Source organism: Callorhinchus milii, unplaced genomic scaffold, assembly GCF_018977255.1.
Source record: "Callorhinchus milii isolate IMCB2004 unplaced genomic scaffold, IMCB_Cmil_1.0 Scaffold9, whole genome shotgun sequence".
Taxonomy (NCBI): Eukaryota; Metazoa; Chordata; class Chondrichthyes; order Chimaeriformes; family Callorhinchidae; genus Callorhinchus; species Callorhinchus milii.
Window position 1 is genome coordinate 20,904,262 of NW_024704750.1, and position 15,754 is coordinate 20,920,015.

At 53.8% G+C, this 15,754-nt stretch overlaps 2 protein-coding genes across 3 annotated transcripts in view; both read right to left on the bottom strand.

The window, feature by feature from the left end:
* Nucleotides 1-742: 742 nt before the first annotated feature.
* LOC103171839 lies at nt 743-3,532 on the bottom strand. 2 transcript variants are annotated; one of them, XM_007884633.2, is made up of 5 exons: nt 3,270-3,532; nt 3,082-3,160; nt 2,399-2,564; nt 2,027-2,079; nt 743-1,835 (listed from the first exon to the last, which is right to left on the bottom strand). In XM_007884633.2, the coding sequence occupies exons 2-5, from the start codon at nt 3,115-3,117 to the stop codon at nt 1,302-1,304; spliced, it is 789 nt and encodes a 262-aa protein (XP_007882824.2). In that variant the 5' UTR covers nt 3,118-3,160; nt 3,270-3,532; the 3' UTR covers nt 743-1,301. The 2 variants fall into 2 exon arrangements, with proteins under 2 accessions (XP_007882824.2, XP_042194155.1); XM_042338221.1 differs by lacking the exon at nt 3,082-3,160.
* Nucleotides 3,533-3,851: 319 nt separating this feature from the next.
* The window catches only part of znf106a (zinc finger protein 106a), a 15,187-nt gene continuing 3,284 nt past the window's right edge, over nt 3,852-15,754 (bottom strand). The window contains 15 exon segments of the mRNA XM_042338226.1: nt 3,852-4,021; nt 4,352-4,414; nt 4,497-4,688; nt 5,254-5,370; nt 5,911-6,045; nt 6,203-6,351; nt 7,009-7,067; nt 8,369-9,140; nt 9,867-10,178; nt 10,450-10,510; nt 10,916-11,070; nt 12,329-12,398; nt 13,973-14,251; nt 14,253-14,619; nt 15,212-15,448. Of these exon segments, the coding sequence (XP_042194160.1) occupies nt 3,866-4,021; nt 4,352-4,414; nt 4,497-4,688; nt 5,254-5,370; nt 5,911-6,045; nt 6,203-6,351; nt 7,009-7,067; nt 8,369-9,140; nt 9,867-10,178; nt 10,450-10,510; nt 10,916-11,070; nt 12,329-12,398; nt 13,973-14,251; nt 14,253-14,619; nt 15,212-15,448 (3,124 nt within the window). The 3' untranslated portion in view covers nt 3,852-3,865.

Genomic DNA, 15,754 nt, shown 5'->3' on the forward strand with positions numbered 1-15,754 from the left:
CCAGCCACCACCGCTTGCCTTCAGCAGGTTCTTGCTCAAAGCTGACTTTCTGTATCATCTGACAACACAGCCCCCCCCACCCCCCACAAAAGCAACCTGCCCCCCACCCACCCCGACACATCAGGAACCCGGAGCGGGTGGGAGGGAGGGATGGCTGACTACCCGCTGGCCTGGCCAGGTGGGGAGGGCGAGAACCTGCCTTTCCGCTACAGCATCATGGAGAAGCCTTTGCTTACAGTTCGTATTGATGCAGCCCGCTGTGGATGGACGGCCAGGCAGACCCCGCGGTGGGCAGACAGACAGACGCCCGGTTTAGACGGCCGTCGTGTGCGCAGTGTCAGTAATTGCAGAATTGTGAAGGATATCGAACTGTGAACTTGTTCATTTCTCCTAGCTTTAGAGACATTTCAAACTAATAAACCAGTTTTACATTTATAACATTACACTGCGCCTCACTTCAGGGCACTCACAAGCAGGACTGAGAGGGACAGACCAAGCTGGGGGGGGGTGGCCTGGGGGAAGGTGGGGGAATGCTTAATGTCTCTGTAGGACAGCACCTCTGACAGTGAAGCACTGCCCTGGAGATCAGCCTGGACTGTGAGCTCAAAGTTCCGATATAGACCTTGAATCCATGACCTTCAGACTTGCGGAGGAGTACTAGCGACAACTGGAATGGAGTTACTGACATAGAGAAATGCCATCAAATAATTACCATTAGCTTCAAGAAACGAGTTCTCCTTTGTTCGGGAGATTTATCAACACACTTTAATGCTTCCTCTGATAGATTCACACTCAATCCTCTGGAGTTCTCATCCCAGAGCTCACTGTCCTCTCCTCCTTAAAGCTCACTGTCCTCTCCTCCACCCCAGAGCTCACTCTCCTCTCCTCCGCCTCAAAGCTCACTGTCCTCCTCCACCTCACTGTCCTCTCCCCAGAGCTCACTCTCCTCTCCTCAGCCTCAAAGCTCACTGTCCTCTCCTCCGCCTCAGAGCTCACTGTCCTCTCCATGGAGCTGCTCTTTTTCCCGAGAAGTGACTTGTTTGATTTCTCCACCACAGAGCTGCTCAACAGCTCTTCCACCACAGCGCTCTCGAGCAGCTTCTTCATCACTGTTTGCTTTAGTGGTTCCTCCACCACCTCGCTGCTGCGTAACTCCTCCACCACAGGCTTACCGAGCAACAACTCCAACATGGACGTGTCCCACAGCTCCGCCAATGCAGAGTTCTTTCTATGCTCCTCCATCGCTGAGATCTCCTCCACAGTGAAGCTTTCCGGGAGTTCCTCCTCCCCCACAGGGCTGGCTACTGTCTCCTCAATCTCAGAGCCACTGCTAGCCTCCTCCCCCGCAAGGCTCTCTCTCGACTCCTCAATCTCAGAGCCACTGCTAGCCTCCTCCCCGCAAGGCTCTCTCTCGACTCCTCAATCTCAGAGCCACTGCTAGCCTCCTCCCCCGCAGGGCTCTCTCTCGACTCCTCAATCTCAGAGCCACTGCTAGCCTCCTCCCCCGCAGGGCTCTCTGCTGACTCCTCAGTCTCAGAGCCACTGCTAGCCTCCTCCGCCATAGGGCTCTCAATTTCCTCCTCCACCACAGAGCTGCTGGGGGAAGTCGACTGTGCTCTGGTCAGGATGGCTTCCTGAGCCTGCATTTCTGACGGTTTCAAGGCTGGTGGTGGCTCTGGTGGGTAGCAGGGGAGGGGGTTCCTGGCCAGGGCTTTCTGAGTCACCAGGTTTTTAGCTGTGATTCCAATCCACTCGTCACGTCCTGCCCCGTCCTCCTGCTTCCTGGCCGCCTTTTTGCTGCACGTCAACAGGGAGCTGCTCTTCTCCAAAATCACCTGCAACCAGGGCAGCAAAGTCAACACTGGGACACATGGCATTGGGACACGTGCGGTGTTGGGACGTGTGGTGTCTGGACACTGACTTCCCAGTTGCAGTGGCGTCGGGGCGATGAGGGGGGGGGGTATAGAATAATGAGCAGCGTGTGTCGGGACAGACTGAGAGAGTGAGGTGCGTCTGGGGGACTGACCTGTATCTGCGGGTGTGGTTTAACGACTTTCTCTTTCAATGGATACCCTGAGGCTGAAATATGAAATGTTATTGTGGATTGTGTGACCCTTAAGAGGTTTCAACAGATCTATTACCCCAACCATCTCCTCCACCCCACCCCAACCCTCTCCGCACCCCTGCCCCCCCACTCCCCACACCCTCCTCCCCCCCCACCCACCGTCCCCACAACCCTACATTTTTATAGCGCCTCACTTCGGGAGGACATGCCAAGGCGCTGGACAGTCAGGGATTTGGACCCGAGCTGGGGGTTGGGATCAGGAGGGAATGAGGGTAGGGGTAGGAGGGTGGCCGAAGGCTGAGGGTATCTGTGAATGTCAGTGTGATTTCTTACTGTCCAGGTAGTGCTCTATGTAGTCTCTGGCGTTCTGTAGTTTTTTGAGCTGTTCAGGCTGTTTCTGCAGGTTTATCCTCTCAAACTGCTCGGAGATGTTCTGTGTGATCTCCTCCAGTCTGAGCAGCTTCCACATGAGCAGCTCCTTCTCACACAGCCTATTGACCTTCCACAACAACAGCAATGTCACACACAGCACTTCACAGAGGGCACCAGTCACCAGAGATGGGGGTGGGGGGGGGGGTGTTCAGTGAGAAGGGTTTTGGAGACAAAACTGGAGTGAGGGTGGGAGGGGAGGAAGAGAACAGGGTGAACAAGAGAGTGAGATTGAAGATTGTTACGGAGCGAGGGAGGGAGTGATGATTTGAGGGTGGGGATCTTGTAGTCGATCTCCTGGGAGCCTGGAGAGGACAGGAACGATGGACATATGGGTGAGGATGTAGGAGGGAGACCAGAGGAGAAGATCAAGTGTGGAGGCGACAAATTGGGTTCGGTGGTGCTTGGAGTGAGGTACAGACAGAGGTGAGTGATGAGCTGATGATAGAGAAGTAGTCTCAGTCAGTAGAGGAGGACAGCTCCACTTAGGCGGAGGTTGGAGTCAGCAATGAGGAGATGCTGACATGAGCTGTGGAGTCTATACCAGCTCTAGGGTTTGAGTGCATGGGGTGGTGCGGGGGGCATACCTGATTCCTGATTTTCTGGATCAGTTCCTGGTCCATCTCGGTGCTGATGTTCAACTCCTGGATCGCTCGCTTCACCTCCCTGCAGATACAGTCTGCGTCACACACACTCACTGCCTCGCACACTCACCACGTCATACACTCCCTGCAGAAACATTGTGTGGGGCTGAGTGGGGAAAGTGGTGACCTACCCTCGCACGAGGTGATCTGGCTCGAGGATGAGCCTATCTCTGAGCACGGCTTGGGCGTGGGGATCGCGGAGGCCCAGGCTGATGATGCTGTTACAGGCCTCAATGCGCACCCCGGGCTCATCCTCGTAATGAACCGCCCACAGCAATAGCTCCTTCAGCTCCTCCGTCACCTGCCCGATGGCTCCCAGCGCTGCCCAGAGAGAGAAAGAGAGAGATGCCTGTGAGAGACACGGGAAACCAATTTGTGCATGTGTTTGTCACCTCCCGCCTGGATTACTCAAACGCACTCCTCGCCGGTCTCCCCAGCTCCGCCATTCAAAACTTCCAGCTCATTCAGAATTCTGCCGCCCGCACACTGACTCGGACTAAACTCCGTACCCACACCTCACCAATTCTGGCCCGGGCTCCACTGGCTCCCCATCACCAAACAGATCAACTTCAAGATTCTCACACTCGTGTTCAAATCCCTGCACTCTGTGGCACCTCCCTACCTCTCTGACCTCCTCACTCCCCAATCCACCACCCAGCGCCTCCGCTCGACTGGCACTGGCCTCCTGCTCGTCCCTCGCACAATCTCCTAGCTCTGCCTCAGCCAATCAGTCACGTTGCTGCCTTACTGTGCTGTGACTTACATTGAGCTCGTAGACTCTGACCATCTTGTCCAGGCACGCCGTCACCATCACCTTGCCGAGAATGCTGACCACTGTCACCGCATGGCTGTGCCCTTTGTAGATCCGCACCAGCTCTCCCGTCTCCATGACAAGAGCCAAACCAGAGAAGTCACTGAACTAAACCAACCCAGCCCTCCACCAAACGCCACAAACCCCCCAGCCCTCCCCCCACTCACCCCAAACCCAGCCCTCCCCCCACTCACCCCAAACCCAGCCCTCCCCCAAAACAGCCTAACCCCACCCCCCCAAAACAGCCTAACCCCACCCCCCCAAAACCAACCCAGCCCAAACCCGGCCCAGGCTACTCCCCAAACCCCTCCAGCCCACTTCAAACCCAGCAGTGCCCTCTAAGTGCCTGTACACCTGTACAAGCCACCCCCACACCCCCCACCAGCACGGTGCAAGACTCACATGGATGTTGTGTGCGTGCACAGAATGGTCACTGGAGCCACTGAAAACCAAATCATTCACCACCTGAAACACACAGAATATTGTCACCTCGTGGACACTGTTGTGTTGGCTCCCCCTGGCCCCCAGTGTTTACTGGCCTCTGTACCTTCATGCACAGCACTGTCTTGGTGTGGCCCTCCAGAGTCCGCAATAACAGTCCGTTCTTGGCATCACGCACGCTGATGGTGCAGTCATAGGATCCCACCAGCAGTAGCCTGCGAGATCCCTCCTGGGCGCTGGACAGACAGCTGACAGCTCGCGGCCCGTGGCACTCAAACACATCCAACTGGCGGTTACTCTGCAAACACACCACAGGGTTAAACTCAATACCCCTAAACACCCCAGCCCCAGGCCAACCCCAGCCCAGCCCCAACGCCAGCCCAACACCAGTCCAAACCCCAGCCCAAAACCCAACTCCAAACCCAACCCCAGCCCAACTGAATCACTTACCATGCCTGGACCCTCCTCAGCGTCACAGTCATCATCCCACAGCCTTACACTAAACTGCTGAAGTTTAGTCAGCTAAAATCACATAGCTTGCCATTGATATTGTTGTCTGGCAATCTTTCCCACTGCTTGTCCAGTGAGGACCACCCTGCCCGTTAGGGCTTTGGCTTAAAGAGTTAATGGGATCTGACTTCTGGTCTTCCAAGCCCTGTCTTTGGGACTGGCTGGGCTGTCACCAGCAGAGCCCTGGAATACTGAGGACATGCCTGGCTGAGGAAACAGACTGGAGATCACCACAGAGGGTGGACTGAACTTTGACATTCCGTGGCCAAATATGTCACCTTTGAAGCAGCTGAGCTCCAAGGATACCCCGCACACCCCACTGCACTGTATGTCTATCAGATCCGAGCACTTACCTTAACACTGAACGTTATCACCGAACCATTGGCCAGGCCAGCATACAGCATTCGCCACCGATTGTGCAAACTCAGCACCCGATCTGATAACACAAACTGCTCCACACATTCCCTGCTCTGTGCCAGAGAGAAGCAGAGTGGTTAGGCACATACCAGCCCCATTACACATTCAGTATCACACGCACCAGCCCTGATGTCCGCTCAGTATTATACACTCGCTGCTTTGAACCAATGAGTGGGTAGAATAATCTGTTGCAAACGGATTTGAGGCAGAGTCCCGGCACTCCTTTCACAAGATAATACCATAATTTTACAAATGATGCAGCATCTTTCATGTCAGGAAGATGTTTCAAAGCGCTTATAGGGCATACTGTAAAATATTGTGACTGTATTTTGTGGATCAACATGGCAGCCAATTTCCAACATCTGAAATAAATGACCAATTTTATTTGGGGAATTATTGGCCAGAACATCATGAGAAATGCCCTTCTCCTTTCAAATTATGTAATATTGAAGTGTGTGGGGGAAGCGAGCAGGAATGGGATTAGACTGAGTGGGTTCACATGAGGAAAATCACCAGCAAGCCTGTGCGGTGTGAACAGCTGTGTGCCGGGCACTGGTACGTGTGGTGAATTTGTTGCTGTGAAACATGCGCACCTCTACATTGTAGCAGCGGATGATTTGGTCGCTGGAGCCTGTGTACAGTCGAGCGAAGGTGCCGTGTGTCTGGACAATCAGCAAACAGTTCACCTTCGTACTGTGACCCTCAAATGTACCCACGCACTGACGACTCTGAAACAGCACGAAGACATTGGGGTCAGGAGAGAACACAGCTTCAAGAGGCCGCCTGCCCCAGCCCACCTCCGCGACCCCCGCTGGCCCCAGCCCCCGCCGGCCGGGATGCTGTGATATTTTGATTGCAAATGTACTGACGGGAGTCCTGGCGTACCACTAAGTCGTAAACCCGCACAGTTTTGTCAGCAGAACAAGTGTAGAGGTGGCCGTTGTGTATCTGCACATCGTTCACTGCTCCCTGGTGCCCCTCAAAGGCTCCCTCCGTGGGCCCCTCTTCATCATCTCCAGCCTCTGAGGACACCTCTAACAAGAGACAGAACCTGGCATTTAATCTGCTTTCTCACACATCAACACAATGAACCTCATGCAGAATTCAAGATGGTACGGCGTATAGCCCAATAACACGCCATAATTCATTTTCTTTTTGTCAGCCATGTGTCTGATATACATGGAGACCCATCGCCACTTCAAAATACCCAAACCAGACAGAGTCCCACACGTGTAAAACACCTAACCATGGAAATTTTCCTGTGTCTGGAATTGAATGCGCACTCTCACCATGGAGGGACGCATCCTGTTTACCTAATTCCGAAAAGTATTAGGCACAGGTTGGCAAGAGGCAAGGCTTGGGGACCCCAGAGTGTACGTTGGGGTAACTGCTGGAGTCTAACCATCTAAAATCTGCATAGCTTGCCACTGAGAGCTCTGTGGGGCAAGCTTTCCCGAACTGAGTTGGATAACTCCCTTCCCCCAATGACTGGTCTGCCCTTCCAAGTTCTGCCGACGAACCAGACTGGGCTGTGCTGTCATCAGCAGTGCCTGGAGTACTGCGGACCCGCCTGGTTCTGGAACCAGACTAGCGACTACCACAGAGGGTGCAATATTCTGTTGCCAAACATGTCCCCTTGGAGCCAGTTCAGCTCTGAGCCCCCTGGGGTAGTCCCCCTGCGGGTTTGGTACCTGACGTGTTCTTTGAACTCTTCAGCAATGATGACACTGTTGTCTGGGTCTCGGCCACACTGTTTAACACAAAGAGAAGGGAAGGGACAAGGTAAGGTGTTGGAGGTGAAAGCGCTACATGGCAGAGACTCCAGCCAGCAAAAGCCCCAACCGAACACAAGGCCCAACCCCAGCAAAACACATTCTACGTATACAAGTTGTTCTATAGCTTGGCTGACACTCTCGTTTCTGAGTCACAAGATTTGTGGCTTTAATCCCCACAACAGGACTTTAATAATAATAATCCTTGCAATTGATATAGCGCTTTTCACGTCTCCTCGATGTCTCGAAGCGCTTCACAGAATAGACTGTAAAGTGAATTGACTTTGAGGTCACAGTCCAGGCTGACACCTCAGTGCAGTTCTGGGGGAAGCGCTGTGTTATCAGAGATGTTGTGCTTTGGATGACGTGTTAGATTGAGGTCCACTTGAACTGCCCGTTAAAGCCCAAAGCAGTCTTAGAAAAGAGAACCGAATCCTGGCCAACAATCCCTCAAATAAAATTGCTCATTCACTGCATGGCTGTATGTGGGATATTGCTGTCTGCAAATTGGCTGTCACGTATACCCACAACATGCAGTTACTGCATTTTACAGTAAATCTTGTGAAGTGCTTCGAGCCAGCTCAACATGTGATAATAATAATGATCCTTGCATTTGATATAGCGCTTTTCACGTCTTCTAGACCTCTCAAAGCGCTTCGCAAAATATGCTGTAAAGTGATTGACCGTATATTTTTGGAAATAAGGCGCAATATGAAATGCAAAGATTATTATTGTGGGGTAAAGCAGATTTCTTTCAATTGACCTTGCTCAGTAACGTACGTAAGGCAATCACAGTTCAGTTACCCGCTCAGCCAATGAGCCGAACACTGTGGCCGTACCAATGCCCTTGTACAATGTGTTGGGAGACCTGAGCTCACTGAGGGGTACCCAAAGAATTGAGAAAGTGGGATTTCAGATAAAGCTCATCTCCAAGTGCTTCCACCTAATCCAAACCTCAGTCCTGAAGCTATTTGAGAATAGTCAGGCCTGACCGGGAGAGTGGTGTGCAGCCTCGACTCAGTGAGTGAGTTCCAATCTTAATGTGGTCCTTAGCGATCGCAGCCTCTTGACAATGCATCGCTCCCCCAGCGCTGCACTGGGGTGTCAGACTGGATCGTGAGCTCCAAGTCCTCACATGGGGCTTGAACCCACAACCTCCCCTCCCCAGCCCACCCCCCACTCCCTGGCGGAACGTGGCCACTTGCTCGCTGAGTAGCACTGAGCCGGGCCGACACACAGATCAAGAGGTGGGCTTTCTGACTACCTCGGCGCCTCTCACCTTCGCTCAATGTCGTCAGTGAAGCTGGTTCCCATCTCGCTGGTGGATGAGACTTCGTTGTAGCCGGCGTTGGTGGGTGTCTCGGGCGTGCCCAGCCCGTGCCCAGGCTGCTGCTGCTGGGCAAGGCTTTCGGGCTTGTCATCTCCCGACTCCAGGGAATCAACGGCCACAACCTCCAGCTGTGGTTTGGCTACTTCCACCACCTCCAGGGAGAAATCGCAGTCGGCCATTTCCCGCTGCTCCCTGGCCACCGAGCTACCCTCTGGGCCCTGCCAGGAGGAGGTGCTGACCTTGGGCTTGCTGGGCTTCTTGCTGTTTCTGCTCTTGCGGACAGGCTGGGCGACATGGCTGTCCTGCTCTGTGTCGCTGTTCTCGGGCTCCTGCGCTACCCGGGCACATTTCTTCTTGCGGAATTTCTTCTTCCTCTTGTTGCCAGGATTCTCGGGGTCGAGCTGCTCCCCTCCCGCTCTTAGCTCCTTCCCGGAACACTTCTGCAGCGTGGAGGGGCTGCCGGCCAGGGGAAGCCCGGGCCTCTTGCACACAGCGAGCAAGTGGCCACGGTCCGCCAGGGAGGGGGCGTGAGCCATGGCTGGGGAGGGGGCGTGGGCTGGGGAGGGGAGTACACTGCTCCCTGACAACTTGCTCCCGGCGCTGCCCACCGCCATTCCAACGGACAGTTTGTCACAGCTGAGTGCCGGCAGCTCTGCCAGCTGCTGCAGCAACGGGGGAAGAGAGATGATGGGGAATGGTGACGAAGGTTGCTCCACACCATCTGCAGCAAAAGACCAACATTAGAGAGCTGGAGATCACATTCACAACCCAACCCTCTTGATTACTCGGTATAAAGTAACCTGCGACTCCAATGAGAGAGTACAACGCAACCGTGACGCTTAATAGTGGAGAAAATTTTAACATTCTGTCCTTTGTCCTCAGGGGGAAGAGTCATCCACTATCCCACTGGCCAATTCCCTGTGTTATTTTACACTCAGTCCCCTCGTGGCCCGCTTGGCTCCCCCTATCCCCCCACCCTCACTCCATGGCTGTTTGTGGGACACGGCTGTTGCGTTTGCTCAGAAAAACCTACAGTAACTGTGACGTGTATATCCTGTGTCGTGCTTCGAGACATCCTCCCAACTTGAAAGGCAATATATCAAATGCAAGGATAATGATTACTACATTGAGCTATCGCCGGAACAGGCTGCCATATTTTTCTTAAGAATCGGTGCCCAAAACTGAACAGGACTCCAATTAATGTCTGAACAGCACTCGATATGATTGGACAAACACCTCCTAACTCTGAAAACAAAAACAGAAGTCGCTGGGAACGCTCAGCGACTTCTGTTCTTGTTGTCAGATTTCCAGCATCTGCTGTATTTTGTGTTTTGTTTTACCTCCTAACTGTCCTACTCTGTCGCCCTGATAACACAGCCTACAATCACATCAGCCTCTGCTGCTAGTGACTCGACTTTAACACAGCTGTTCAGTGTGTTTCACGTACCGCTGGCCTGGGCTGTGTGGTGGGCTTGCCCCAATGTTGTGGTGACATGGCCCCCTGGACCCTCGGGTCTGGAGAGGGTCATGGCCTCATCTTTGGCTGGAGAGCTTGGCTCCTGCTTAATGGAGGAATCTGGGATGGCAGCTCCGGGGTGGTAAGGGGGGGTGCTCTGAGGGACAGGGGTGGCTGTGTTTGGAGAGTCCCGGTTTGGGATCAGGGGGGCCTTGGTCTTGCTCCCCAGGTCGGCACTTGTGTTGGTGGTCGCTGCGCTGCAGCCTGGATGTTGGGCGGAGAGGCCTGTTGGATCGTAGGTCTCTGGAGAAAACAAGGACGTGATGGAGATTGTGTTCACAGGGATGGACCCCAACAAACAGGCAGAATGTACACTTGGAGAGACACCTGCACAAGCAGCAAAACAACATGGGCCTGGCGGGGAGGGGGTAAGGGAAACGGCACAGGGAGGTGGCTGGGAACGAGGATCAGGAGGGAGTGATGACTGGGCAGAGGAGGGAGCAGTGACCAGGCGTAAGGGTGGAGACATGGACAGGCACACACCACCCACCCCCGAGCAGATACTGACACGCACCTTGTAGTCCCTGCAGGATGCTGATTCTCCTGGTTCTCAGAGAGCTCATCTCTATGGTGATCTGTGAGAGAGAGTTATTGCCATGGGGTTTAAGTGAAACTCTTGCATTGTACTTTAGGCGGGCACAGTAATACTCATAGAGGTTGCACCAGTTGGGATCACAACATTGGATATGACTTACCCGAAGTCTGAGTTGCAGGCAAACTGTACAAGACATACAGAATCCGATTTAATCAACTGCACTTTCGAGCGCTTTAACCAATATACTAGTACACTGCAGGGCAGTGCAGGACAGTGCAGCTGGTAAATGCACATGAAGTGATGGGTCAAAATTACATTCAATGTGCCTCTACTCGTTGCCACATACGCACTTTCTGGCAAGCGCGGGCCGCCATTTGGACCACGCTGACTTACCCCATTAAATGATTTGTGGAGATGGGTCTTATGGTAGTTTACTGTACTGTACCTGCTGTTTGACAACGAGCAGCCTCTGAACCTCCAAGTAGGCGCTCTGGAGTGTGGTGCGGGCCTGCAGCAGGCTGCCATCCAGCCCATGAAGCGAGCGGTTCAGCTCCTCCTCCCGTAGCGACATGCTCAGTAACTGGTCCACCTGGCTCCGTTCTGTAAGGCAACAACACACGGCACTGGGTCACCTCTGCCATCTCAATAACAACTTTTAAGAGAAGTAGATAATTATTTCGGGAAGACAAGTTTGCAGGGCTATGCAGAGAGAGCGGGGGAATGGGATTGATTTGGATAGCTCTTTTCAAAGAGCCGACACAGACACGATGGGCCGAATGGCCTCCTTTCGTGCTGTATAATTCTATGATCTATGAACACATGGCACTGGGTCACCTCTGCCACCTCAACAACACATGGCACTGGGTCACCTCTGTCACCTCAACAGCACATGGCACTGGGTCACCTCGCCAGGCCATCTCAACAACACATGGCACTGGGTCACTTCACCTGGCCACCTCAACAACACATGGCACTGGGTCACCTCGCCAGACCACCTCAACAACACATGGCCCTGGGTCACTTCACCAGGCCACCTCAACAACACATGGCACTGGGTCACCTCGCCAGACCACCTCACACACACCCTGGGCCCACCAGGCCACCTCAACAACACATGGCACTGGGTCACCTCGCCAGGCCACCTCAACAACACATGGCACTGGGTCACCTCGCCAGACCACCTCAACAACACATGGCACTGGGTCACCTCAACAACACATGGCACTGGGTCACTTCACCAGGCCACCTCAACAACACATGGCACTGGGTCACCTCGCCAGGCCACCTCAACAACACATGGCACTGGGTCACCTCGCCAGACCACTTCAACAACATATGGTACTGGGTCACCTCACCAGGTCACCTCAACAACACATGGCACTGGGTCACCTCGCCAGGCCATCTCAACAACATTGACGAATCCCTTCACGCCCTGGTACATCCCCTCCTCTCTAACTTGCTAACTCACCAATCCACTACCATCTGCCTCTTCTCGACTGGCTCTAGCCTCCCGTTTGTCCCTCGTGCCCTCCGTTCTACCATGGGTGGCCGTGCTTTCAACCACGACACCCCAAAACTCTGGAACACTCTCCCTCATTGCCTTCGCCTTGCCCCGCTTCCCCTTTGGGTCGCCTGAAGACCTTCCTCTTTGACCATGTCTACTGTGACCTTCTCACCTCCCCCTGGCTCGGAGTCAGGCTCCCCCACTGTCAAGCGCTCTGGGACACGACCCTGCATCAGGGGTGCTGTGCAAATTCAAGTTGTTGCTGTTGACAATACATCACACATCTCTTTAGCATTATTGCCGGCCCATACTGCGTGAGCCCAGGGCCTGAGACTGGCAGAGAGAGGCTCCCACCTTTCTTGCTTTTTAGTTTTCTCCTCTTGTTCTTTCTTTCCAAACCAGACACTTCTGGAGATGGAAGATCCTGCATGAGAGAGAGAGAGGTTTTATCGGTTAGTTGGGTGTTCAGTTCGACACACATTGTATACACCCAAACCATACTTAATCCATCTCTAAACCAGATAGAGCTCAGACACCTGGAGATTCCCCTGGTCTGGCATGGAGCGTAAACTTACTAGATGCACCGTAATCATCTTATCCAGAGAGAATTAGGCGCAGGTTTGCAAATCCAGGCTCGGTTGTGTTGAGGTACTGGGTGCTGGGGATTAACCAGCTAAAACCATTGAGAGCGCTATCTGGCAAACTTCCTGCTGCTAGCACCACCCTGCTTTGGCTTGCAGGGTTAACAGGAGCTGAGTGTGAGGATTTCCTGCCCCTCAGTGACTGGTCTGCCCTTTTAAGGTGCTGCCGATGAGCCAGGCTGGGCTGTGCTGTCATCAGCAGTACCCTGGAATACTCCGGGCCGCCTGGCTCAGGAACCAGACTGGGAGACTGTTACAGAGAACTGGCTCAATTCTGACATTCTATTGCCAAACACGTCACCAGTTCAGCCCCAAGGAGCCCCTGCTTACTCACCGAGTGTGTGTAGAGACAGTGACAGAGTTGGGCAGACAGAAGTCAGGAAGAGAGGACAAGAGGAGAAACGAAAGCCCAATTTAGCTAATAATAAATAATAGTTCTTGCATTAGATATAGCGCCTTATCAAGTCATTGAGACGTCCAAAGCACTTCACAGGATACACTATAAAGTGAATTGACTGTGTATTTTGTGGGTGGAACGCAGCAGCCAATTGCACACAGCAGTGTCGCACAAACAGTCGTGGATTGAGTAACCAAATTATTATTTTTTGGAGGGATCTGCCAATCGACTAACGAGCAGGTTCCTACTTACTTCTAGGTAAGCAAAGTTGTGTGGAGTAAGGAAATATCATGTTACCAGAAGAGAAAAAAAAGTTTTATGCAACTTTGGGGATTAGACACAGCAAGGAGGTAAAAAAAAAAAATTTATCTGCAGAATCAGCAGTCAGCAAACGCTCTCTTCTCAAATTGGTATCTATTTCCTACAGTCACTACAGCTTACAATGAATCCTCCAAAGCACTTTAGGATATTTTGCTGAGTGAAAGGTACCATATCAAACGCAAAGATTATATTGTTATCTGAACAACTCTGTTTAACATCTCTGCTGAAGGGTGGCACTGACCCAATGGGCCAGACAGCAGCTTAGTGGTTAGAGCACTCGCCTCGCAAGCGAGAGGACTTGGGTTCAATTCCTGGGCGACGAAATGTTGAACAAGTTTCCTTATTCCACACGCTTGATTACCAAGCAGTAAGTAGGTACCCGGTTGTTAGTCGATTGGCGGATCACTTTTCCGGAGGTAATAACCCTTCAAAAAAAATAATTTGGATACTCAATCCACCACTGTTTGTAGACACTGCTGTGCCGCGTTTCGTCCACAAAATACAGGCAATTCATTTTATAGTATATTCTGTGAAGCGCTTTGAGACATTTTGAAAACGTGATAAGATGCTGTATCAAATGCAAGGATTATTGTTATTATCATCGATGTTCCCTGAGTCACACCCTGAGCCCTCACATACCACTCCTGCTCTGCGTTTCTTCCCCATGGCTTGGGTGTCGTTCAGCTCGCCCCCAGACGTGTAGCTGCTGTCCGTGGCTCCATCGGCAGCCACCGACCCGGGCACAGCCCCCAACCCTGTGGGGGTAGCCACCTGCAGCTCCCTATTCCTCTCCCCAGCGTCCTGCTTTCCCGCCTGAGCGCTGTTCCGTTCTCCAGGGAGTTCCACGTCCTGCTCCGACTTGACCGGGCAGCAGTTGCTGGGTGCCCGTGAGGGAGGTGTGGTCTGGAGTGGCTCGGGAGTCTGGCTGATTACACTGCACTGGGCACGATGCTCGCCCGCACACACTACCCTCCTTGGTGTTCTGGTCGTTCCCTGCCTTCGGTCCCAGGGGACTGGGAGGCTGCTGTCTGCCTGCAGGCTGGTGACCACTGGCTCCACTCTGGACTCTCCTTGTTGCCTTTGGAGCGTCGACAAACAGGCTGTAGACGGAGGTCTTGTCCGTCACCACACTGCTTTCAGAGAGGCTGCGCTTCCGCAAGGACCCGCCCGGAGTGACCGAGATTCCCTCCCAGTGGAAGCCTTCCAGAGAGCCAGGCTTCTCATCTTCATCCAGATCCAGGGAATCCTGCCCGGTCTGTACTGACGGCACCATCTCAATCCCAAACCTGTAAACAAGACCACAGAGTCCTCAGTACACGGTGGCCTCAACCCTGCACCCACATCAGACCACCATCCCTCCACTCCTCAAACCTAGACTATCCACCCCCCACACCAGACAACCAACCCCATCTCAGACCCCCCCGCCCCCAAGCCTCAAACCCAGAACCCCCGCTCCCACAAGTCTAACGCAAGCACCCCTCTTCCCTCCCACGTCCCCTAGCTTCATACACCTCAAACCCAGACCTGGGCCCTGATCCCACCACCCTCCCCAGGTTGTGACCCTCCTGTGTGCCTTGAGCCCAGACCTACCCCCTCTCCCTGCACCAGACTGACTGAGAAAAGCAGGGAGCAGGGCAGAGACTCGAGCGCTGGTGGTCTCCTGTATCTCCAAATCTCCGTACAGCGAGGAAGACACGCAATAAGCAGTCAGCCACACCTCAGGGTGCTGTGTGAGGTGACAGCAACCCAGGGGAACAAATAGCAAGGGAATTAAGAGAGTGGTGAACTCCAGTGGAGGAGAATGCGAGCACCAGTTTAGACTCGATGGGCTGAAGAGCCCCTGTTGCTAAGCTAAGCCTCAGCATTAAGCTCACTAACCTGGGCAAGCCCTTGCCGAGCTCCTGCTTCTTCTTGGCCACCTGCTGAATGACCTGATCCCAGTTCACGTGCCTTCGAGACACGTTCAGCAGCTGCTTCAAGGTGGGCTTCAGACCCGATTCCTTCTCCGATTCGCTTCTCCTCTGGCTGCCGCTACTGCGGATGCGCCGAGCGCTGTTCAGATTGGGCTCGGGCACGTGAGGGCCTGCCCTGCACTTGGCAGTCATGTGTCGGGTCTCTCGGCCCTCACACATCCCATCTACACCGGGAAATCCCAGAGAGAGGGGCTGTTGGCATGGAATGTCCTCTCCCTCCTTCCCCTCTCCCCCCCTTCCCTCCCCCCCTCCCTCCCTCTCTCCTCTCCCCTCCCCCCCCCCCTCCCCCTCTCCCCCCCTCCCTTCTCCTCCCTCCTCCCTCCCTCTCCCCCCCCCCTCCTCTCCCCTCCCTCCCTCTCCCCCTCCCTCTCTCCCCCTCTCCCTCTCCTCTCGCTCTCTCTCCCCCTTCCTCTCCCCCCTCCCTCCCTCTCTCTCCCCTCCTCCCTCT